General features: G+C 50.1%; 1 protein-coding gene across 1 annotated transcript; it reads left to right on the top strand.

Moving 5' to 3' along the window:
• Positions 1-9,573: 9,573 nt before the first annotated feature.
• KDELR3 (KDEL endoplasmic reticulum protein retention receptor 3) lies at positions 9,574-24,196 on the top strand. The gene is made up of 5 exons (XM_007519317.3): positions 9,574-9,772; positions 14,398-14,498; positions 18,901-19,059; positions 20,845-21,097; positions 22,907-24,196. The coding sequence occupies exons 1-5, from the start codon at positions 9,682-9,684 to the stop codon at positions 22,945-22,947; spliced, it is 645 nt and encodes a 214-aa protein (XP_007519379.1). The 5' UTR covers positions 9,574-9,681; the 3' UTR covers positions 22,948-24,196.
• The last annotated feature ends 912 nt before the right edge of the window (positions 24,197-25,108 follow it).

Consider the following 25,108-nt stretch of genomic DNA (forward strand, 5'->3'; position numbering starts at 1 on the left):
ACCCGCGCCCCGCCGCCGGGGCCGCCCCCCAGTCCTGGCTCAGCGCCGCGCAGCCGGGCCTCCGCCCCCGCCCCACCCCCACCCCCACCCCCGAGCCGGGCTCCCCGCCGCAGCCCCCCGCCCGCGGCCGGGCTGGGCAAGGGTCTGCGAGGACCGCTCCCGCCCGCACGATCCCGCCCGGGTTTTCCGCCTCCCCCGGGAGCGTGCCTCCCTGGAGCCCGCTCCGAACATCCGCTTCTGCGTTTTCCAGCCCCCCAGGGCAGGTGGAGCTGGTTTGGAGCAGGGGAGGGGGACTGGGTGGGCTGGGGGCGCAGAGGCAGAGGGTCACTGCTGCCCGGCCAGTCTCCACTGGGAGCGGTTCCCTTCCTCTCCCGAAGTCCTGGCAATTAGGGCTCTCTGCACCAGATGAATCTGGCGAATCTCCTGGAAGACACAGCCCTCCCTCACCCCCATTGCACAGACTGGGAGACTGAGTGCTGAGGGCCACCAGACAGCCCGTGGCCACCTAGAGGCCCTGCTAAGCCTCAGGCTCACGTTCACTGCGGTCCCCATTTTTCCAAACTGTCCTGTTGTAGAAGGACAGCAGTCGAGTGTCTGGGCCCAACACTCTGGACAGTGGGGACAGACGCCCTGCATCCCCCCCCAGCCATCTCTGTGGTCATGTTCCCCATACCCATGTCTAGTCTTCCTAATTGGAGTGTGTGTGTGTGAGGGGGGTCTCCTTCCCTGAAGACAGGGAGTACCAGCAGGTAGACAGCCTAAAGGACTTCCCTGGAGCCTGGTTACTCCTGGTGCTCCCCAGAGAGGGAAGGAAGGAGCGAAGTGCCCCAATGCCCAGTCTTTGAATAGCTACCTCCAGCAACTCCTCCAAGCTGACCACACACCTCCTCAGCAGGATGGGGGCTGGAACCACTGTGCCCTGTCGGTCGCCTGAGGGGCCTCCACACCTGAAAGGGTCCATCCCCAGGTTCTTTCCGCTTTTCTAAATCAGAGCACAGCTCAGCTCTGGCTTATGTTGATGCTGGGGATTGAACCTAGGACCTCAGAGCCTCAGGTATGAGAGTCTTTTGCAGACCATTATGCTGTCTCCTCAGTACATCCAGTACCAGCTTCTTGGCGTGGTGGACAGTCAGCTCTGCCGTATCATGTCTCATATACCCACATATAAGCCCTGATTCCCTAGACTCTAAAACAACAGATGCTTACACACCTCTCTTTCTGCCTTTTGCCTGCCCTCCCCTTCCTGCCTGAAAGGCCCTTTCTCCTTTGCCCAGAGAATTACTGCTGTTCTCCAAGTTCAACCCCCACACCAGCCCTTGAGAAGGCCTCCTGATGTCCCCAGCAGAAGTTCTCCCTCAACTACTTACTCACTCACCCAGCTTGGGGTGCCTGCCAGCCCCTGGCTGGGCAGGCTGTGGACTTGGGAGTCAGACCACCAGGGGATTTAAAACACTTAGGGACAAATGCAACCTTAAGTAAGTTTTTTCTTTTCTTTTCTTTTTTAAATGTTTCCTGTCATCCCCTCCACTCAGGGCATATTAAGAGAGGTGAATGCACTAGAAATGCAAAGCTCCTAGTAGATGCTCATTGAAAAACTTTTTTTTAGTATTTTATTTATTTATTTATTGGATAGAGACAGCCAGAAGTCGAGAGGGAAGGGGATGATGGAGAAGGAGAGAGATAGATACCTGCAGCACTGCTTCACCACTTGCAAAACTTTCCCCCTGCAGGTGGGGACCAGATGCTTGGACTCAGGTCCCTGCACATTATGAAGTGTGCTCGGCCAGGCACGCCACCTGGCCTCATGGGCGATCACCGAATGGCCTTTCAGCACTGAGCAGACCCGCCCCAAGCATGGTTTCCCTCACGCACCAGCATCCAGGACTAAGGTTCTGAGCATGAATACTGAGTGTGTAAATGGCGGGCAGAGTGGATATGGGGGGCACACTCAAACAATTTGAAAGCTGGGTCCTTTCCAAGGAGTGAAAATGGGGAAGCAGGAGAAACATGTGACTCCTTTGTCTGGCCTGGGAGTGTAGGGCACAGAGATATCAAGCAACTACACCCAAGACCATCTGATCCTGTGCTGTCCAACCCCTACTGGGTCAGTGGACACAAGCTCAAGCTCAAGGAAGAGCTGGGAGAAGTGAGCAGTAACTTCTGGGAGACGCAGAGGGAGAGGCTTGGGAGCATCTGGAAATGGTGGCCTTGCTGGGGCTGCAGCCTATGGTTCCTGGTACTCATGCCCTGGAAGGAAGTTTCTGTGCAGGCAAAGGGGTGGCCTGGGAAGAGTGGGAGAGGCAGAATGGGCAACTCCAGGCAGGAAGAAGCTCAAGGGGGGCAGGGAAAATAAGCCCCCTCCTCAGTGCAGTCCAAGCTGCTCCCCTCTGCTCACACCCTCTGTGGTGCTGTGGGGGGGGGGGGGGTTCAGCTTGAGGAAGCACCAGCCATTGCCCAGCTCATAGGTCTTCAAAGCTGCTAGAGGCAGTGGGGGAAGAAGGAAGCAGTGTCAGAACTGGGTAGCCCTGGACAAGTTTCTTGTTCTCTCTGGACCTCAGGGACCTTCTTGTAATGGGACAGTCAGGAATGGGTCCCCAAAGACTGACAGATGTGGTCACCTTCCACGTGGAGTGGGGAGATTAATCACCCTTGAATACCTGTCAGACCAGCACTGTTCTAGCCTCCCCAGCAGTAACTCTTACAAAGGCCATGAAACTGGACTTTGACTCTGATGGGGAAAAAGGCTAGGAGCACACTGTTGCAAGGTGTTTGGGTGCATAGCCTGGGACATGCTCTCTGGAAGGGTGAAGTGTGTGCTGACATTTGACTAGGGAGGGTAGGAAAGCCTCGGTTCACCTGTACCTTTTGCCAGAGCTCCCTTCCTAGTCTCCTACTGGGTGCTAACAGCTGTGCTGGGAGGCTAGGAGGGAGAACTAAGGCCCAGTCAAGCTGATCCGATGGACGGGGTGTAGAGGGTCCCTCGGTAAGAAAGCACATGTCTGAACCCAGGTTTGAATAGGCTCGCCTCCCAGTTCAGGCCAGCAGAGTATTCATTAAGCAGTTAATTCTGTGAGTCAGTGCAGAGGCCAGGGATGGCAGTGCTGAGGACTGGGAGGGAAGGGCCAGAGGGTGGAACAGTTGGGGCCTGGGAGTGGGCAGGAATGGTTGCTTCAAAGTGCCAGTCATGAGTCCAGATTTCTCAACCTAGTGAGTCTCTGGGGCAGGGAAGGCAGCATAATGGTTATGCAAAGAGAATCTCATGCCTGAGGCTTCAAAGACACAGGTTCAATCCCCTGCACCACCATAAGCTAGAGCTGAGCAGTGCTCTGGTAAAATAATTAATTAATTAATTAAATTAAACAAAGAAAGAAAAAATATTAAAGAGAGAGACAGTTCCTGAGAGAGAAAGAGAGAGAAAGTCAGTCAGCCTATTCTATAGATGGGACAAACTGAGACTGCCTAGCAGCCTAGATGAGAAACCAGATCAGGACACACCTGACCTCAGGCTCTGAGGCCTCAGCAGCAGGAGGGCAAGGACCAGAGGTGGGGAAGGACAGCACCAGTGCTGAGGGCAGGACCCATTCCAGCAGGCTGTGCCCTGCCATGCAGGACCTAGAGGGTCTTTCCCTCTCCCTACTCCCACCCTTACCCCCCACCCCTGCACTCAGCAGTCACCAGGGTGGAATATTTTAGCACCTATAGAAAAACCCGCCACAGACGGCCGTGGCAGCTGTTGCTAAGGAGACGCTCCCAAAATAGCCCCCCTCCGCCAACCTTTCCCGCTGCTGCTCCTGCTGTGGGGAGGGGAGGAGGCCAGGAAGGGAGTGGGTGGCACATGAGCCCTGGCCCCAGGTTCACCCACTCCCCGCCCCAGGCCCCAGGTGCCACACCAGTCAGAGACCTGGGCAAGACAAAGACCTGGGCAGCCATAGATAGGTGGGGAGGAGGGGGCACTGGGGGCATGGGGAACAGGGCCTCAGTTACAGTACTCAGTCCACTCAGGAGCTGGGAGGTGGGAGGAAGAATCCTAGCACCTGAGATCCTGTGTACCCCCCACATGCACCCCCACAGCCTCACAGACACATGCAACCACTTTCAGCACAGCACAGGTGCCAGCTTACAAATGCCCACCCAGACAGACAGCTCCACCAGCAGACAGGTAGGTCCAGGGAAACGTGTCACAACACACACCTGCAGCACACACCGCATGGCCATCCAGAAGCACAGCTACACACACACACACACACACACACACACGGACACACACCGGTGGACACGTCCACACCATTGGGCAAGGGCATCCCCAGCATGTGGCAGCAGGGGCCATTATTAAGCGGAGTGGCCCAAGGGTTCTGTCCAGGGGCCATGTCTTAGGACCTCCAGACACACCACCTTGGGACACAGGCTGAATGGCAGGGGCTAGGGGTCCAGGAGGGGTTGTGGCTATGCTTGAGCCAAAGGCTCCCTGGAGTGTGGAGAGAAGTTTGTCTCCTCCAGCAGGCTGGAAACCTCTGTGCCTGGAGAGTTCTGAGTCTTAGGTTCCCTGTGCAAGTGAATGTCACTGTGACTGCAGTTGGGGCTGAGGTGACACGGAGGACAAGAAGGTGGTAGGGTGGCAATGTGGATAGTCCCACTGCCACTTTTCTGCTCAGTTGCTTGGTAACAGGTACTCTGTGCTCTGCTGGTGGAGTCCCCATCCCAGCCCCAGATGGGAGTAGGGGCCTAGAGACCACACAGTGACAGGCCAGAAGGGAGCCCGAGCCCACAGAACCTTCCACGGCTTGCACTGCACAAACCAACAGGGAGGTCAGGAGGATACAGGACTTGCTCTGCCCTGACTCACCCTCTCACCATATTGGGGAGCAGCCAAGCCCTCCATCTCTGGGACCCTGGCAGTGAACCCATCTGGGAGGTGGATGGCACGCGGGTAGCAGCTCGTGGCCACAGTCAGGGCTGGGGACCAGCTTGCCCAATGCCCTCGGGATGCCCGCCCAAGGACGACCTCGTCTCTCCCATCCGCGCCCACCATCTCCGCTCCAGGTCTTCGCTCAGGCCTGGTCGCTGCGGAGACGCGGAGCGGCTCCCGGTTGCCGTGGGAACCTTGTGGAGCTGAGCCGGATTGCACCACCGGCTGCGTTTGGCGTCTCCGTCTCCGAAAGACACCTGTGTCCGGTGGCGAGAGGAGGGGTCCCCGCGGCAAGGGTCACTGCATTTCTCTTTTAACCGAAGAGTTACCCAGCAGCCACACATCTCAGGATTCCGGGATGAACATGCACAATACTGTCAGCCCTCCAGCTCTACAGAGCTGCTCAGCGCCCGGGGAGGGGTGAGGAGCTGCTGGGGCTATCTGGGAAGGGGCTTTTCGCGGGCCCCCTCCTTGGGGAGCTCCCACAGCAGCCCCTCTCAGGTCGGGTCCCGGTAGCGAGCCCAGAGCTCCCCTCTCCGCCCACCGCGCAGCAGTGACAGGTAACAGATTCACGGTGGAGCCTGCTCAGTGTGTCCACTCATATCCCCACGGAATCTGAGGCGGTTTGCAGGCTCTTCCACCACAGTGCTGGAATATAACAAAGGGTTAGGACCACCAGGAGGGAGGAAATTACATATACTTTTCTCCTTGTAATTGAGCCAAACTCCTCCCCCCTGCACGAATCTGACATTAAATATACCATTTGATTTATTAAGGACAATGCAAAAAGGATCCTAGCCTTTTAAGCCTAAGGACATTTCCCTCCTGGCTTGTCCCTTAATTGCATGTTTACAGCAGACATATTTGGAGTGTCATGAGAGTGAGGCACATGGGGCTTGGTGGGAAACCCACCCCCAGCCCCCAGTCGGGAACAGATAGTGTCTGGTGGTGCAGGGGAACAGAGCTGGCCTGGACCAGAGCCACGTGTTATTATCATTACTATTATTATTCTTATATTTCACTGCTAAGGCCTCGCCACTACAGGATGTGATGACTTTTTCAGATAGAGAGAAGCAGAGACACAGAGTAAGATAAGCAGCAATGCTTCCCCCAGCACAAGCGCAGTAGGGGCCAGGCTGGAACCTGGGTAGCATGCATGGCAAAGCAGGCACCTCTCAGATGATCTGTCTTTCCAGCCGCAGAGCCGAGTATTTTAAATGGGTGAGTGTCTCCCTCGTGGAGAGCACTGGAGATAAAGTGGGAAAGAAAAAGGCAAGGCTGGTTGCTAAGGACAGGATGGGAGGACTTTAGGAACCGGAGGCCTACCTATGTGGCCTAGGAGAGTGTAAGACAAATTTAAACCTCAGTTTCCTTCCCTGTAAAATAGGGGTGGTGAGATCCCTGTCTTGAGATACAGGAAGTATTGATTGGTAGTGCTTGTGTGGGGGCTAGTTCTCCTTTTCCATTTCCTTCTCCTTCTCTTCCTTATTTCAGATAGGGGCACAGAGTCAGAGATAGAGATAGATAGAGAGAGAGAGAACAGCACAGAAGTTTCCTTCAATGCAGTGGGGACCAGACTTGAACCTGGGTTGTGCACATAGCAAAGCAGCGCACTATACATGCGAGCTGTTTTATTGGCCTGGCAGCCCTTCTTTATCCCCCACTGAACCTGTAGGAAAGCTGAGGTTCAAGAGGAACAGGCAGACCTATGGCCACTGTTGTAAATGATGTCCAATTAAAATTACTTGTCAAGGCAAAAAATAAGGAGTTGAACGAAGCACGGCATTTACTCTTTTGCAAAAGGGTGCGCTTGCTGCCAACAGTGGCCTTCAGGCAGTAGTGCCCCTCTCACCCTTCTCCTATTTTTATATCGGACTCAGAACTGTCTCCTCTACCCCTGGGCTGGGCTTCTGAGCTCACAATCTCACCGCTGCCTAAATAAGGAAACGAGGAAGAGAGTCTGAGGGTCTGTGCTAGAGTATTAGCAAGCCCTGCAGGGAGCTATGATCTGACCTAGAGAAAACAAACTACTGGCCACAGGCGCTCACAGATAACAACTTATAAAAAGAATGTTTGTACTAAACAGTTGTTCTATTCATGTTCTTTTGAAGAGAAGACCTAACCATCTCTCACAACCATGATGGCAGGCACAGGTCAAGCTTGAGGACCTGGGGGTCACTCTGCCATATGCAGTCAAATCCCTGTGTCCTCTGGAAAAGCTGAGGGAGGGAGGAGGATTCTCCCCTGGCTGCACCCCTGTTGGTGACTGGGGCTGCTCCCAGGAGGACAGATGTTTCACCAAATGGCAAATGCACGTGCTTCTCCCTGGCTTAGAGAGGAGGTAGGCGGATGAACGGGACGCCAGCTGGTTGGGCAGAGAGAACCGCAGCCACACCTGAGGGATTTAAATAGCCACCGCCTTCTGGGGCACTGAAGAGAGGGGAGGCGGCTGCAGGGAGCCAGGAACACAAAGGGGACCCATTCAGAACCTGTCACAGTCCTTCTGTGAGGGCCTGGCCTGGCTCTGGCTCTGGAGGGGACTCAACTGCATACAATCTCTCAGGCAAAATGGGGGGTTCCCCCAAAGGCTGCCTCTCAGGGTGGCTGGGAGCTCTTCGCCTCCCATGACAACCCACAGGCCAATGTGATGATTTAGGGTCTCAACCCTGGAGTCACAGTGTGTGCTGAAATCGAGGCTCCACTACTTGATATGTGTGTGACCTTAAGTAAACTACTTAACCTCTCTGAGCTTCAGATTCCCCAATACAAAATGGTAATAGTACCAATACTTCCCGTTTAGTGTTGTTTTTGTCAGTGCCTCTCAAACTTTCCTGTCACATGAATCACCCTAGATCTTATTTAACCCCAAATCCTGACTCAGGATGTGTAGAGGAATGTGGGAGTCTGCACATACCCCCCCAGCAGGTGATACAGGTGCTACTGCTTCACATACTGCTATGTGCTTCTCAGATCACATTTTGAGACTCAAAGAATGACCCTATTCTGGAACTGAGAAGGGGAGTGTGTGCATGAAAAGGTCGCCAGTTGGAGAGCCAGATGTCATCATGGAAAAGCTAATCGGAGTGACCCACAAGGTGGTGCAGTGGGGAGGGTGCTTGGTTTACAAGCATGAGGCTCCAAGTTTGATCTCCACCACTGCATATGCCAAAGTGAGGTTCTGCTTTTCTCTCCCTTTCCCTCATTCTCATAACTAAAATAAGTACGCTGCAGCCAGGCAGTGGTGCACTGGGTAGAGTGCATACTTTATTTATTTATTTATTTATTTATTTATCAGAGCACTGTTCAACTCTGGCTTGTGGCAGTGCTGGGAATTGAACCTGGGACTTTGGAGCCTCAGGCATGAGAGTCAGTTCAAATAACCATTATGCTATTTGCCCTACACCTGAGTGCATACTCATGAAGACCTGGATTCAAGCCCCCATTCCCACCTGTGGGTAGTGGAGTGGTGCTCTTCTCTCTCTCTTCCTCTTTATATATCTCTGTCCCCTACCCTCTGTCAAAACAAAAAGAAAAAATGGCTGTTGAGGACAGAGGAGTTGTGCACACACTGGAGCCCCAGCAATAATTGAGGTGGCAAAAACAAACATAAGAAATTTAACAGGGAGTCAGGCTGTAGCACAGCGGGTTAAGCGCAGGTGGCTCAAAGCACAAGGACCGGCATAAGGATCCTGGTTCGAACCAGGCTCCCCACCTGCAGGGGAGTCACTTCACAGGCGGTGAAACAGGTCTGCAGGTGTCTATCTTTCTCTCCTCCTCTCTGTCTTCCCCTCCTCTCTCCATTTCTCTCTGTCCTATCCAACAACGACAACAACAATAATAACTACAACAATAAAACAACAAGGGCAACAAAAGGGAATAAATAAATAAAAAAAGAAATTTATCAAAAAGTTTATCTGATGGTGGCAAGAAACTGCTAATTCAGAGACAAGGGTCCTGAGAGGGAGAAGGGGCCACAAGAGTCTAAAGGGGGAGGTGGTGGGGACCCAAGCTCATGCCATCCACTCTTACAAGAGGCAGAGGCCAAGGTGCCAAGAAAGTGGTGGACAGACTCAGCAGCACAGACCCAGGACTCCTGCCCAGCACCCTACAGGTTCAGTGTGTGGTGATAGAGCAGGATGCCAGGGCTCCCCCAGACACGAGCTCTTCCACACTTAATTAGCCCCAGTTCACAGGAGACACAGGGAGCAGGAGAGAGGAGGGCACTGAGCACCTAAGCTGGGCTCAAAGCTGAGATTCCACTTAATTTATCTGCCTCCCCCAGGTCAGTCTTCAGGACAAGAAAGTGGCCCAAAATAACAGGGACACAGGTGGGGGATAGCCTCCAGCTTTTCCCCTCACCCCATGCCACGCAAAGGGGGGAGATTCAGCACTAGAACAAAGGGGACAAAGGCAGCGGGTCCCATTTGTCCAGTGCTTCCAACGTTCACCCAAGATCGGGCACGCAGATCCCGCGCCAATGTCATTGTCGTGCATGCAGATGTGGCAGAGGGAAACCACGGTTCATTCAAAGTCGCGGACTAGGCCTAGGCTGGTGGGCCCAGGATGGACCCCCCACCCCCCATACACACGCCCCGCCCCGCCCCGCCCCGGGAGCTGGGAGGGCGGGGCGGGGCCTGGAGCGGCGGAGCTCCCCCGCCACGTCACCGCCCGGCCAAGAGCGCAGGCGGGGAGCGCGGGACCAAGGCCGGGACGTGGCAGGCGCGGCGCTGCGGAAAGTTTCTCCGGAGTTGAGTGAGCGCGGGCCACGGCCGGCCATGAACATATTCCGGATCCTGGGTGACCTGAGCCACCTCCTGGCCATGCTCTTGCTCCTGGCCAAGATCTGGAGGACCCAGAGCTGCGCGGGTGAGTGTCGCCCGGCGGGGGCGAGGGCCCCTGGCTGCTGCCTGCAGGGACGGGGTGTGTATACTGCGGGCTGAGCGCTTCGAATGGGGGCCTGGAAACAGTTGTTGCAGGGCTCAGCTTCCGAAGAAAGTTTCTAGTTGTCCAACATCCAAGGAGTCTTATTGCTTCACCCTCCAACCCCCATTGCCACCACTATGTGTGTGTGTGTGGGGGGGGGGGGGGGCGCAAAGAGAATGCCTCCCTCTTCTTGCAACCTCCCTCTTTTTCGCTGGAGCTGCACCCACCTTAGCCCACTCTGTGTACACCCTAAGGCACAGGGTGGGTCAGAAGTGGGGTAGGGAGGTTGGGAAAACAGGAAGTGGCCCCCAACTCTTCAGGCATTCTCTCCACGCTGATTCTCCCCTGCCCTCTCCCAGACCTACCCCAGATGCACTCCTCTCACCCCTCCATGGCGCCTATGATGTGGCCAGAGATGTGGCTAAGATGTTGGTTCAGATCCATGGGAGCCCAGGGTCCCCCTTTCACAGGGCGGGCTGGTTATCCAGCCGGGGAGTGTGTGTGTGTGTGTGTGTGGGGGGGGGGGGTTCAGGGCTTATCTGGTAGAACTGGCCAGGCTCAGAACAATCAGCCTGCTTCCACAACTATGTTTACTTATGCCTTAGTGGTGCTGGGCCCTGGCTTCCTCCTCATGAGGCCAAGGAGGCAGAAAGCAGAAACCCTGAGGGCTTCATGGAGGGAGTGTGTGATGTTGGGTAGGGACACAGAGGTGTGAAGGTCCAGAAATCTAGGAGGGTAGGGTCTGTCCCCAGGAGGATGAGCAGCTGGATCTAGAGGTAATTTGGAAGGAGATGAGTCCTGGGGTTGAGTGACTCACTTGTGAAAGGACCTTGTCTGTCAGGGATAGGGAGTTGAGACTTGAGAGCCCGAGAAGGTGCAGGAGCAGGGAAGGCCTGGAAAGGGGACCTGAAGCAGGTACTCTGGAACTCGATGGGGCTCCACAGATGCTGCCAGCTGAGGAGGCATGGTGGGGTAGCGGTGTGTGCTGATTTGGTATGGCTCTTCCCCCAGGCTCCCTCTCAGAGGACATGAGCCAGGAATGCTGAGGGGGCTGCAGTGATGGAAGGAATCTAGATGGGACCTGTCCCTGCACTTGAGCCCAGGGTTCAGCCATGACCGGGCAGGGGTGCTGTACTGGGCCTACTCTGCCAGGTGCTGTCCTGGACCCCAGGGCTCCATGGGAGAGCTGCAACTGGCGGTGATGAGCCTGTCTTCCCAGCAGCACTTGCCGCCAAGCAAAAGTCTCTGCAACCAGTTCAGTCCATGATGCAGTGGGATGGGAAAAGGGCAGTGGGACCCTGGGAGGGAAGCAGACAGGATGGGCACAGGGCTGGCTGAGATCTGAGCAGGTGTGGATCCCAGATGCGAATCTATGGCCCCAAGGAGCAGAGCCACTGGGAGCCCAAAGGTCCAGCCCTGAAGGCAGGAGACTGGGGCTCCCTTTTTGTCAGCCACTGATCTGTGGTGTAAGACTGGCCTCAATTTACCTTCTGCTAAAGGGTATGGAAGGTTGTGCCCATTTTAGTGGGTCCCTTAGGGACTCTGGCCAGGTTCTCCAGTCTGTCCTGAGTCTCTGTGCTCTGGTGGAGTTAATTGTCACTTTCCAAGGAGGAAGGACTTTGAGGGTGGGAAGCCAAATACTTTCTGCCAGGGCCACCTCTTGGGCCCTCTTGAGTGTCGATGAGCCTGGAACTAGTCTCAGGTCAGTATTGACTCCACCCAAAAGACCTCCTCATCCACAGCCAGTTCTGTTCTCATTTTCCCCTCACCTCCCACAAGGCAAAGGATGTGCTCTTCCTCACTCATATCCTGTTTGATTCTCATGCCAGCTCATAGGCATGAGGGGTCCATTTTACAGTTGAAGGCATGAGGTTGGTTGGGGGGGGGGTGGCTGACACCTGCACCTAGCAAAGTTTTTTTTTTTTCCTCCAGGGTTATTGCTGGACTCACTTGGTGCCTGCACCATGAATCCACTGCTCCTGGAGGCCATTTTTTCCCCCTTTTGTTGCCCTTGTTGTAGCCTTGTTGTGGTTATTATTATTGCCATTGTTGATGCCGTTCATTGTTGGATAGGACAGAGAGAAATGGAGAGAGGAGGGGAAGACAGAGAAGGGGAGAGAAAGATAGACACGTGCAGACCTGCTTCACCGCCTGTGAAGCGACTTCCCTGCAGGTGGGGAGCCGGGGCTTGAACCGGGATCCTTACGCCGGTCCCTGCGCTTTGCACCACATGCGCTTTGCACCACATGCGCTTAACCCATTGTGCCACCGCCCGACCCCCCCCCAGCAAAGTTTTATTTTTTAAGAGTTTTAAGAAATATTTTTTAAAAAGAAACTGACTGGCAGTTGGGCAGTAGCGCAGTGGGTTAAGCGCAGGTGGTACAAAATGCAAGGACTGGTGGAAGGATCGTGGTTCGAGCCACCGGTCCCCCACCTGCAGGGAAGTCACTTCACAGGTGGTAAAGGCAGGTCTGCAGGTGTCTTTCTCTCACACCCCCGATCCCATCTTCCCCTCCTCTCTCCATTTCTCTCTGTCTTATCCAAGGAGGGGTGGTCAACAAATAAGGATTTTTGAAAGACTACTAGGAGGTCATTGGGGTGGGTTGACTGGAGTGAGTGAGGGTCCTCAATAGTGTCCAAGAAGCCGAGAAATATGGAGAGGAAGCAACAGAGGGGAGAGACTCCACTTGCTGGCTCGCACACACAGGGAGTGGCTGTGCAGTCTGTGAAGTAGAGTCAAGAGGGGGTGCTGCAAAGAGGTACGAGATTGGGTAGGTGGGAAGATACATGGGCCAGAACTCAGGAGAGCTCACAGCCTGGATGCCCCTGGCATGTGGCATTGATCATAGCCACAGGCGTGGAGGACACAGCAAAGGGACAGAGATGAGAGGCACCAGGCACTGGGTGGTGAGGACAAGAGGAGTGGCCTGGGGAGGTGACAGTTACAGAAGCTGGGGAAGGGTGTGGACCTGGACCATCGAGTGCTGGGTGACTCCTGCTTGAAGACAGAGTTGACTTCTGGATCCGGAGATGGGGGTGTCATTAGTGGAATCACTTTCACAAAGTGGACCAGTGACAGCTTGATGGGCAAGGTCAAAGGGCAGCAGCAGGGTGTCTGCTCACCTTACCCTGGAACCACCTCCAGGTGGTGGAATGGAGACCCAAGAGCACATGGCTATGAAGTGTTGATTGAGGATTCCCTTGAATCTGGTTGTGTTCCAGCAACCCTGCGACAGCTTGGGCTTTGCAGCTTTGGTGTTGCAGCTCTTGTTTTCACTGCTCACTCAGTTTTCTTCTGGGCTTCAGAACTGCTGTTCAGGAAAGGCAGACCCCTGAACAGCAGCTTCCTGGATAGCCCTGGGAGGACTGTATCCAGTTAAGCACACAAGTTATGTTGTGTGAGAACCTGGGTTTGAGTCCCTGGTCCCCATCTGTCGGTGGGGTTGGGGAGGTGCTTCATGAGCTCACATGTCTTTTTCTCTCCTTTCTCCCCCTATTTCACCCTGTCTCTGTCATGCTAAAAAGAAGTATTGGGCTTTCAAGCACGAGGCTCCAAGTCTGATCTTCAGCCTCACATATGCCAGAATGAGGGACGCTCTATCTCACTTTCTCTTCTTTTCTTATTAATTCATTTTTTATTGGAGAGAGACAGTCAGAAATCAAGAGGGAGAGGGGAGGTAGAGAGACAGAGAGACACCTGCAACACTGTTTCGCCACTGGCAAAGCTTCTCCCTTTACAAGTGGGGACTGGGGGCTCAAACTCCGGTTCTTGTGCATTGTAACACGTTTGCTTCACCAGGTGCACCACCACCTGGCCCTGTGGTTCACTTTCTTTGTCAGGCTAGAGAGTTGCATCTTAGGAACCATGAGTGGTACAGAGGCAGGGAAGGGCCGGAAAGGGACCTGAAGCAAGCAGAGGACTGCGTTGTCCACGAAGTGCGTCTGTGTATGTGGCATGAGGCGCAGGTGTAACCCAATAGCAGTGTGGGAGGACTAGCAATGAAGCTTTGGGATTCAGGCGGTTGCTGCTATTTCCATCTCTGTGTGTTGTCTGATATTTGTTTGTACTAAGATGGAACTAACTTTTATAATTAGGGAAATGAAAGTGTTGATTATCTTGAAATTTTGGAAAAATAGATTGCTTTCCTGGCCCCGCGCCTTCCTCTGCCTGCTCCTTCCCCCTTGATGAATCAACACCTTGCAGAGTCAGTGAGTTGTTCTCCAAAAGATGGAGCTTTGGGAATTGGCAGTGGAATTCTGGTGGTGGAGCGAAGAGAAGCCTCAACACCCTCCCCACCAACCAGACTCAACTCACACCACCCCCAGCACCCTTCCCAGAGAAAGCCGGCAGGCACACGGTGTCCACGTCTTTATTTGGAGACAGATTACAGCCTCAACTGAGGAGCAGAGACTCAAGTGACTCAGTGGGGAGGGTTTTACTGCCTAAGAGTGACAGCACGCTGGACAGGGTGTATTCAGGAAGTGCCTGCCTGCTCCAGGCTCTGGGCTTCCAGTGTGTGAGGCCTGGGAATGTGTCCTCATTGTTTCTTGTTCCCCTCTGGCCACAGGCATCTCTGGGAAGAGTCAGATTCTTTTTGCTCTCGTCTTCACCACCAGGTACTTGGACCTGTTCACCAACTTCATTTCCATCTACAACACAGTGATGAAGGTGAGTGGGGTGGGTAGCCCTGGTCTGGAGTCTGCCAAGCTGCCGGAGCCAAGAGAGTCTGCGTGGGGTGGGGTGAGGGTCAGGCTGTGGGCACAGGCAGACCTGGTGTGAATCCTCCACTGCTGTGGCAGCTGCGGGACCTGGTCTGGGAAAGGGCTGACAGCAAGTGACATCATCAGTCCTGCGTGTGCTATTTTCTCTCAGGGTTGTCTCAGGGCCAACCACACAGTCACCTCACGTCCTCCCACCATATCACATTCTGGGCAGGGGAAAAAGAGTAAGAGTGCTTGCTAGTTGGCTAAGCCCTTGTTACAGACCTTTCCCCGGGGCTGTGGAATAGCTGGCTTGGATAGTGTGCTGCTTTGCCTTGTGCACAGCCCAGTTTGAGCCCGGTCTCCACCACACTGGAGGAAGCTTCAGTGCTGTGGTCTCTCTCGCTCTCCCTCTCCCCCCCCCCTTTCTCTGTGCCTTCTGTCTCTACCTTCAGGGAAAGAAAGGTTTACACATGTATCAGCAACAGTATTTACTGTAGAGCACTAATCCCCCCAATCAGAAATAATACAATTTAGCAGCCTTTCCCCAGAAGTTGGGAGATAGCGCGTCTAAAAGTGCATATGTTGTTATGGCGTAGACGGGTTTGAGCACCACCGGAAGAACCATGGACAGCACTTGGGGGAGTGCCTAGGTGGTGAAGTGGCGATGTGTATCTGTCTCCTCTTTCTGGCTCTCCCTCTCCCTCTCTAAAAACTGAAAAATACGGAGTCGGGTGGTAGCGAAGTGAGTTAAGCGCACGTGGCGCAAAGCGCAAGGACCAGCAGCGCAAGGGTCCGGGTTCGAGCCCCCGGCTCCCCACCTGCAGGGGAGTCGCTTCACAGGCAGTGAAGCAGGTCTGCAGGTGTCTATCTTTCTCTCCCCTTCTCTGTCTTCCCCTCCTCTCCCCATTTCTCTCTCTGTCCTATCTAATAACAACGGCATCAATAACAACAAAAATAATAACTACAACGACAATGAAAAAAAGACAAGGGCAATAAAAGGGAAAATAAATATTAAAAAAATCGAAAAATTGAAAAATAGAAAATTGGGCGGGTGAGGCTAGCCAGTGGTGTTGTTCAGCTACAAGGCTCTGGGTCCACTCCCTGATGTCATATAAGAAATAAGATAAAGGGAGTCGGGCGGTAGCACAGCGGGTTAAGCGCACATGGCACAAAGCGCAAGGACCTGCATGAGGATCCTGGTTTGAGCCCCCGGCTCCCCACCTGCAGGGGAGTCGCTCCACAGGAGGTGAAGCAGGTCTGCAGGTGTCTGTCTTTCTCTCCCCCTCTCTGTCTCCCCCTCCTCTCTCCATTTCTCTCCTATACAACGACAACAATAGTAACTACAAGAACAATGAGAAGCAAGGGCATCAAAAGGGAACATATACACCAAAGTAAAAGACTCTGGGGTGGGTGGGTGGGTGGGGAGAATACAGGTCCATGAAAAATGATGAATGAAATAGTGGGGGTTGTATTGTTAAATGGGAATCTGGGGAATGTTATGCATGTACAAACTATTGTATTTACTGTTGAATGTAAAGCATTAATTCCCCAATAAAGAAATAAATTATTTAAATTAAAAAAGGGAAAATAAATAAATATTAAAAATTAAAAAAATAAATAAATAAGATAAAGAGCTCTCTCAAACTGTGCGCAGACTTCCACTTCCACATCACTGACCATCTCTATCCCAGTCCTTGACTGGGAACACTAATAGGAGTCTGGATTTTCAGGAAAGGCGACATCAGGGGTGGGTGCTATTGCTAGTTTGTGGAACTCTTATGAAAATCACATGTAAAAATAAAGTTAAAAAAATTAATAAAAAAGGGACCAGGTGTGGCACACCTGGCTAAGCACACACATTACAGGGCACAAGGGCCCAGGTTCAAGTCCCCAGTCCCCATCTGCAGGGGAAGCTTCACAAGTGGTGAAGCAGGTCTGTAGGTGTCTGTCTCTCTCCCTTTCTTATTTTATTATATATATATATATTTATTTATTTTCCCTTTTGTTGCTCTTGTTGTTTTATTGTTGTAGTTATTATTGTTGTTGTTACTGATGTTGTCGTATTTAGGTAGGACAGAGGGAAATGGAGAGAGAAGGGGAAGACAGAGGGGGAGAGAAAGACAGACACCTGCAGACCTGCTTCACCGCCTGTGAAGAGACTCTCCTGCAGGTGGGGAGCTGGGGACTCGAACCGGGATCCTTATACGGGTCCTTGAGCTTTGTACCACTTGCGCTTAACCTGCTGCGTTACCGCTCGGCCCCTTCTTCCTTTCTATTTCCCCTCCCCTCTCAATTTCTCTCTGCCTCTATCCAACAGTAAAAATAAAGTAAAAAAAAAAAAAAAATTAATGAAAATCACATGTGAAGTGGCCAGCACCTGGAAAACATTTAACCAAAGCAACTCTCCCTTTTTCCTTATGAGAGATGCTCTGAGATTCCAGCTGTCTTGTTCCCAGGACTGGTGAAGTGGAAGATACTGTAGAGCGCTCAACTCCGTGTCAGCTTTAGCCTGAGGTCCTGAAATCACTTTCTGCTCAAACTCAACACACAAGTAGCAACCACAACGTGCTTCATTCCTCTGTCCGAGGGTCTGACTTGGGCAGACGCAGCCCTTGACATGGCTGAATAGAGTGTAGGAACCATAGAGGCCAGATTCTCCTCTTATAAGATTAAGTGATGAACACTTCACTGATTCATTCACTCCTTCCATAATTTGTCTTGGGGCCATGTTAGAGGCAGGGATTTCAGCGGTGCACAAGGCATGAATCCTTTTGTAGGGGAGATGGATGGGTACGAACATTTGTGAAACATGTAGTTGTGGGTGGCAGTGAATACTTTCCCGGGTGTCTGTGTGCCTCATTCTAGTGACAAAAGAACAAAGAAGCAACCCTGTTTTGACATATACAGAGGGAGCCAGGGAGAGTTCACTGGATAAGGCACATGCCTTACCAAACATATAGCCCAGGCTTCAGTCCCAGCGTGGCATGGGAGGTGAAAAATAAAAGTATATGTATATGTTCCCTAGGCTAGAGTATTCTCACCCAGGCCAGTAGGCTAGCAGTAGCAGTATTACTAGACCTTGCTAGAAACACAAATTTTCAAAATTTAATCAGAAACTGGGAGTAGGGCAAGAGTGTGACTTTTTTCAATTATTTTTACTTTTTATTGCCACCAGGATTGTCACTGGGACCGCACATGTCTTTTTCTCTATCTCCCCCTGCCCTCTCAATTTTTCTCTACTGTATCCAAATTAAGTAAAAATAAAAGTCAAAAAATACTTTAAAAAGAAATTGAGGGGACTGGGCAGTAGTGCAGAGGGTTAAGCGTACGTGGCGCGAAGTGCAAGGACCGGCAGAAGGATGCCAGTTCGAGCCCCTAGCTCCCCACTTGCACTTCACCGGCAGTGAAGCAGGTCTGCAGGTGTCTGTCTTTCTCTCCCTCTGTCTTCCCCTCCTCTCTTAATTTCTCTCTGTCCTATCCAGCAGTAACGACAACAATAATAACTACAACAATAAAACAAGGGCAACAAAATGGGGAAATGGCCCCCAGGAGCAGGATTCCTAGTGCAGGCACCGAGCTCAGCCCCAGTTAATAACCCTGGAGAACAAAAAGGGGGGTCGGGTGGTAGAGCAGCAGGTGCACATGGCGCAAAGCACAGGACCGGCCTAAGGATCCTGGTTCAAGCCCCCGACTCCCCACCTGGAGGGAAGTCGCTTCACAGGCGGTGAAGCAGGTCTGCAGGTGTCTTTCTCTCCCCGTCTCCCCCATCTCTCTCCATCTCTGTCCTATCCAGCAGCGACGACATCAATAACAACAATAACTACAACAATAAAAAGGGCAACAAAAGGGAAAATATAAAAAAAAAATTTTTTAAAAAAGGGAAGACAGGCACCTGCAGACTTGCTTCATCACTTGTGAAGCTTCTCCCCTGCAGGTGCAGAGTGGGGGTTCAAACCCAGGTCTTTATGAGTGCCCTACTGGACCCCCCATGGCCCAGCCAAGGGTGTGATTTTATTTTTAAAAAAGTATCTTTTTATTTTTTTACTTGACATGAGACATTGAGAAAGGAAAACTAGAGAGGGAGATACCCACAGCACTGCTTCATTGCTTATGAAGCTTCCCCTTCTTCAAGCAGAAAAGGGTGTTTTTTTTTTTTTTGCCTCCAGGGTTATCACTGGGGTTCGGTTCGGTGCCTGTACTACAAAGCCAGTGCTTCAGTGGTGTAGGTTACTGAATCTAAGACAGTATGAAAACACCTTTCACCTCGGAGCGCTAGGCCCTTGCTTTGGTATAACCCAACTCAGGGTGGCTTTGAAGCCCAGCAAACAGGCTGGGAACTGACTCCATTACCTTTCTTTCATCCTTAGGTGGTTTTCCTCCTCTGTGCCTATGTCACAGTGTACATGATCTATGGAAAATTTCGCAAAACATTTGACAGAGGAAATGACACATTTCGCCTGGAGTTTCTTCTGGTCCCAGTCATTGGTCTTTCTTTCCTTGAGAACTATAATTTCACTCCCCTAGAGGTAAGAGGGACCCCAAGGTACTAAATCCCCAGATAAGCTTGTTTCCCAACATTTTTATTTTGTTCACTTAATACAATTTAGAATTTGGCAAATGCTGTACTTGAAATGAGCATATCTAAGGTTATGTACAGAAACAAAGTAAGGGGGTCGGTTGGTGGCGCACCTGGTTAAGCGCATGTTACAGTGCGCAAGGACCCAGGTTCAAGCCCCAAGTCTCCACCTGCAGGGGGAAAGCTTTGCAAGTGGTGAAGCTGTGCTGCAGGTGTCTATCACCTCCTCCCTCTTGATTTCTGGCTGTCTCTACGCAATAACTAATAAAAAATTAGAAAAGAAACAAAGCATTGTAGCACCACATGCTGTTGAGGTTTCCCAGCCAATAAGGTGACTTGCAGTATTGGAACAGTCCTCACTAGACTTTTTTTTTTTCTTTTTTTTGCCTCCAGAGTTATTTGTAGGGCTAGGTGCCTGCACCATGAATCCACTGCTCCTGGAGACCATTTTTTCTCCATTTGTTGCCCTTTTTCTTTTAATTGTGGTTTTTACTGCTGTTGTTATTGCTATTGTTGTTGGATAGGACAGAGAGAAATGCAGAGAGGAGGGCAAGACAGAGAGGGGGAAAGATAGCTAAAGACCTGCTTGTGAAATGACTCCCCTGCAGGTGGGGAGCCAGGGCCTCAAACTGGGTTCCTCACATTGGTCCTTGTGCTTTGCCACGTGCGCTTAACCTGCTGCGCTCCGACCCCCACACTATTTTTAATGATGCTGTCTCCATAACCTTATTTTAACATGTATACTCAACCAGGTGCACCACCGTAATGATACAGATAGATTAAAAAGAGCACTGCTCAGCTCTGGTTGGTTCATGATGGTACTGAAGATTGGATCTGGGACCTCAGAGCCTCAGACATGGAAGTCTTTTGAATAACCATTATGTCTCCTCAGCCTCAGGCTTAAAATTAATTTTTTCGGGCAGAGGGTAGATAGCATAATGGTTATGCAGAGACTCTCAGTCCCAGGTTCAATCCCCCACACCACCATAAGCCAGAGCTGACCAGTGCTCTGGTAAAAAATATATATATATATATATATATATATATATATATATATATATATATTTTGTTTTTCAAACTTTTAAGGACAGAGAAATCAAGAAGAGAGATCCTTGTGCACTGCCATGGGTGCACGCAACCAGGTGCATTGCCACCTGACAACCACCCCCACTTCTTCAAGATTTGTGATAAGAAGTGTAACAACCACCCTGCACATATGTGCCAGGGATTGAACTCAGGACATCATGTTTGAGCATCTGATGCTTTACCCACTGCACCACTTGCCAGGTTTTTGTTTAAGATTTAATAAGAGATGCTGGAGATGGAACTCAGTGCCTCACGCTCTCAAGTTCAGTGCTTCGCTCACTGCATCTCCTCACTGGCACCACGTGAGAATTCGATCCAGTAGGCCAGGGCTGCGGCCCAAGAGCTGGTGAGGTCCTATCTCAGGAGACACTTTGGTTCTGGCATTCATGGACTGTATTTTGAGAAGTCATAACCTTGGTAAAGTCCTGTAATCATTAGAAATTAGCTCCACAAAAAATGTTCATGCTATGCTGTGAACAATTTGTAATAAAAAAATTGGTATTTACAGAGAACAAGGTCAAGTGATATGAATTTAAAATTGTTTTCTTTACTGTATTCTCTCCAGTAGTTTTTTAGTAGCTAAATTATTGTGAACAAGATGGGACTGCTCTTGATCAACACCATTTGGCCACTTATTTCTTTGGCTCAGATCCTCTGGACTTTTTCTATCTACCTGGAATCAGTGGCCATTCTGCCTCAGCTCTTTATGATAAGCAAGACTGGAGAGGCTGAGACCATTACTACACATTACCTGTTTTTCCTTGGATTATACCGGGCACTGTACCTGGCTAACTGGATCAGGCGATACCAGACTGAGAACTTCTATGACCAAATTGCAGTGGTGTCTGGAGTAGTACAAACTATCTTCTACTGTGATTTCTTCTATTTGTATGTGACCAAAGGTAAGTGCTGGGAGACCAACGCAATGTTGCTTGCTATGGCCCAACCTATATTCAGTACTCAAGGGGAGATGAGGTAGATGGAGCAAAGTCCCTGCCGTTCATAGTGATTACTTTCTAGTGAGGGAGACATGTATTTTGAGGAATCAGTGCCATAAGCTAGGATGCAAAATCTAGCTTCATCTGAAAAAGGACAAAAAAAAAGGCTATAAACCTGAAGGTTGCTATCAGGTCAGAGCCAGATCTCTTAGCTATCTAAATGTTAACCAGGCTTATTAAAAAAGCAGTAATTGCAGGGGAGACAGCATAATGGTTATGCAAACACTTTCATGCCTGAGGCTCCAAAAAAATAATCCAGGGGGTTGGGTGATAGAGAAGTGGGTTAAGCGCACGTGGCAAAAAGCGCAAGGACCTTCATAAGGATCCTGGTTCAAGCCCCCGACTCCCCACCTGCCAGGAAGTTGCTTCACAGGTGAAGCAGGTCTGCAGTTTTCTCCTCCCCCCCCCCCCCCCCCCCCCCCGTCTTCTCCTCCTCTCTCCATTTCTGTCCTATCCAACAACGAATGACATCAACAATAATAACCACAAGGCTACAACAAGGGCAACAAAGAGGGGAAAAAAATGGCCTCCAGGAGCAGTGGATTCATGGTGCAGGCACTGAGCCCCAGCAATAACCCTGGAGGCAAAAAAAAAAACACAGTAGCTGCTGTGTTCAGGGGGTGTGTGTGTGTGTGTGTGTGTGTGTGTGTGTGTGTGTGTGTCTGTCGGCTGATGCTTTATTTCCAAATAGTTAAGGAAAAAAGTCAGTTATGGGATTTTAACCATATAAGGTGTGGTCATTAGTGGAAAAGGAATTTGGGTAGACTGGACTTGCTGTTTGGCCACATATATAATATGGAATAGACAAATTAGGAAAAAAGTTAAACTGATGATCTAAAGAATTGTGGAATAAATTTAAAAGGGGGGAGGGGCTGGCAGTGGCACACCCTACAGTGCACAAAGACCCAGGTTCAAGCCCCTGGTCCCCACCTGCTGGAGAAGTTTCACAAGTGATGCAAGGCTGTAGGTCTCTCTCCCTACCTCCTCCCCCCAATTTGTCTCTATCCAATAATTAAAAAAAAAAATCGTGGTAGTGTAGCAGGACCAGGCAGTGGTGCACCTAGTTAAGTGCAGAGTGCAAGGACCCAGCTTCAAGCCCCTGGTCCCACATATGGGGGGTGCAGAGAAGCTTCACAAGTAAAGCAGTGCTGCCAGTGTCTTGTCTTTCCCTCTACCTCTTCCTCCCCTCTCAATTCGTCTCTATCCATTAATAAAGAATTGTGGTTATGAGTCTGTAAGTTGCTATAAGGGGTGAGAGTAGATATAGCATAATGGTTATGTAAAGAGACTTCTCATGCCCAAGGCTCTGAAGTTCCAGGTTCAATTCCCCCACACCACCATAAAGCAGAGCTGGGCAATGGTCTGGTTAAAAATAGTAATAATTTGCTATAAAGTTCCCCTTAGCTTTAATATCTAAATAAATGCTGTGAACTGGGTACTTTTAAGGCATTAAGTTCATACAAATAATTAAGCATAGTATTCTTGTTTTAAATCTTTTTAACTTTTTTATTATATTTATTGGAGACAGCCAGAAATTTAGAGGAGTGGGGAGACAGACACCTGCAGCCCTGCTCCACTTGTGAAACTTTCCCTTTGTAGCTAGAGGGGGAGGGGTGTCTTGAACCCAGGTCCTTGTAAACTGTATTGTGTGCTCAACCAGGTGTGCCACCACCCAGCCCCCAATCATAGTATTCTAATTACATTTTCTTCTAGTCCTTAAAGGAAAGAAGCTAAGTCTTCCAATGCCAATTTGACGGATTTCAGAGACGTTCTACACCTTGACAAAGGATGTGGAGTAGACCACTTAACATTTCTTCTGGGTGATTTATATGACTGATCAAATGTTAAAATTAAAGCCAGAAAAAGTGTGGATTTCAACAAAGCTCTGACCGTTCTGAGAGTTTATCAATTACCTCTGTTAAAGAGATAATGAAAAATAGGAAACTTATACAAATAGGGTGCGTGCTTCAAATACGTCAGTTGAAATCTTATGTGCTTAACGTTAACCATGAGTGGGTAAAAACTACTGATCTATAAAGCCCCAGCACAAGTCTCCATCGAACAGTACCTTCTGCATAAGGCATAGGACCCAAATGAAAATCAGTTAATATTAGAACTGTGCTACTGTTGTGTCCCCAAGGTAGATTAAATTTGGGAAGTCAAGATCTTAACCTGTGATATCCTAAAGGTCTGAAATGCTATTTCCCTTCTAAACTGCTGTCAAACCCCAAGAAAACCAAATTTACCAGCTTTGGCTGGGTTGCTTTAAAACTGGCTTGATTCTTAATTGTGGCTTACAATAGCCCCAAACTCAGTATTCTAATATAATTAATCCTAGCGGATGGGAGGAAACAGCCAGATTCACACCTACTACCAGCTATTGTGGCCCACAACCAATCCCACCTCCCATTCACATTTTTAGGTGCTCCAAGACCAACAGTCCAGTAAAGAGAATTTTCTAGCAATAAAAAGTTCAATTCTTATTGTCAACAGTGTTTTATTTGTACCTACAAAAGAAAACAAGATGGTATCAAAAGGACAATTTACAAACTAATTGTAGTAACACAGCTCTTAGCATCCTGTGCTTGAAATCACATATCCACCAATCTTTCAAGTCTGAATGCAACAGGAATGTGTTCAGAGACCAGCAAGGATATGAACAGAGTGCTGATGCCAAGCTAAAGCAGTCAACCTTTTACATGAGGAGTCCATACAATGAACTGCTAGGGAGGGGTAGGGGAGAAGTCATCCTGTGTAACTTAATATTGAAATCTTCCCTAATGAGTTTTGAAATCATGGCTGTAATGACTAGAATCAAATAAGGACTCTTCTGCTCAAGTTCTAAGCAAAGACAGAACCTGAATTATGATCAAAAGGCTAGAGACAGTAAAGTTACTCTGGAGCTATACAGGAAAAGCTCTGCCAGACTGCAATTGCGCTCAGGCTACAATAGCTTTTGAATTTTGGAATCTGCTATTGAATTTATATTATGCCTGCTAGGGGGGGAAAAAAAAAAGTAGCAGACCAAGCACCACTTGTTTACCTGGAGACCCACAAAGAGATGCTGTGAAGATCTGCAAGAGGCGGCACGTCTGGTTTAAAGGGGGGAAAATAATCTTGAATTTTGGTATAGAAAAATGTCTACTGGCCAGTGCTTGTGGTCTAACACTTCAGTATGAAAGCACAGCATGGAGCAGCTTTGCCTAGGCCTACCATCCTCCCATAGTCTCAATTTCAGTTAAGGGTGGGAAAAAGGAGAGTTGTCAAAGCTCTGACATGCACATAATATAACTTATGCTAACAACCTACCTGTATGTTACATATCCAACCATACTTTCAGATCACTTAGAAACAATCCCTTCTCTCTCCTTGAAGAATTTTACAAGGGGCAGGAGAAAACAGCCAAAACTCAAGTTCTTAGATCTTACAAACCAGGAAGCACTTTCAGACCTCAACCAAGAATGCCGTGGAGCCGCAGCTCTTGAACTTAACTACCCTGTGAGTCAATAGGAACAGCAACATTAAGGAAGGGGGGGGGGGGAACACGTCAATAATCCCACATTGGATACATAAGTTCCTAGGGTCATCTCTCTGTTCAGTTATGGTGAACAAGAACAGATATTCATTCCACACCCACTTGCTATAGATTTCTGTGAAACAGTATTAGTATGAAGGGTACAAACTCACCTACCTTCAGATGGAGGAAAAGTGAAAGGACTATGGTTTTAGTCCTCTATAGCTTTTCTTAAGCACTACCTACCTGTAAAAAGCAGAGTGCAAAAGGATGCCGAGGAAAATTTGCATCCAAAAGCTGTTACAAAGCACTGCAGAGAATAGAGTAAGTTCTTTCTTAAGAAATCCCTAAGATTCTTTATCCAAGATAACCTGGCCAAAAGGGATGAGTAGCTAGTTGCT

The sequence above is a fragment of the Erinaceus europaeus genome, chromosome 4 (assembly GCF_950295315.1).
Source record: "Erinaceus europaeus chromosome 4, mEriEur2.1, whole genome shotgun sequence".
Lineage (NCBI taxonomy): Eukaryota > Metazoa > Chordata > Mammalia > Eulipotyphla > Erinaceidae > Erinaceus > Erinaceus europaeus.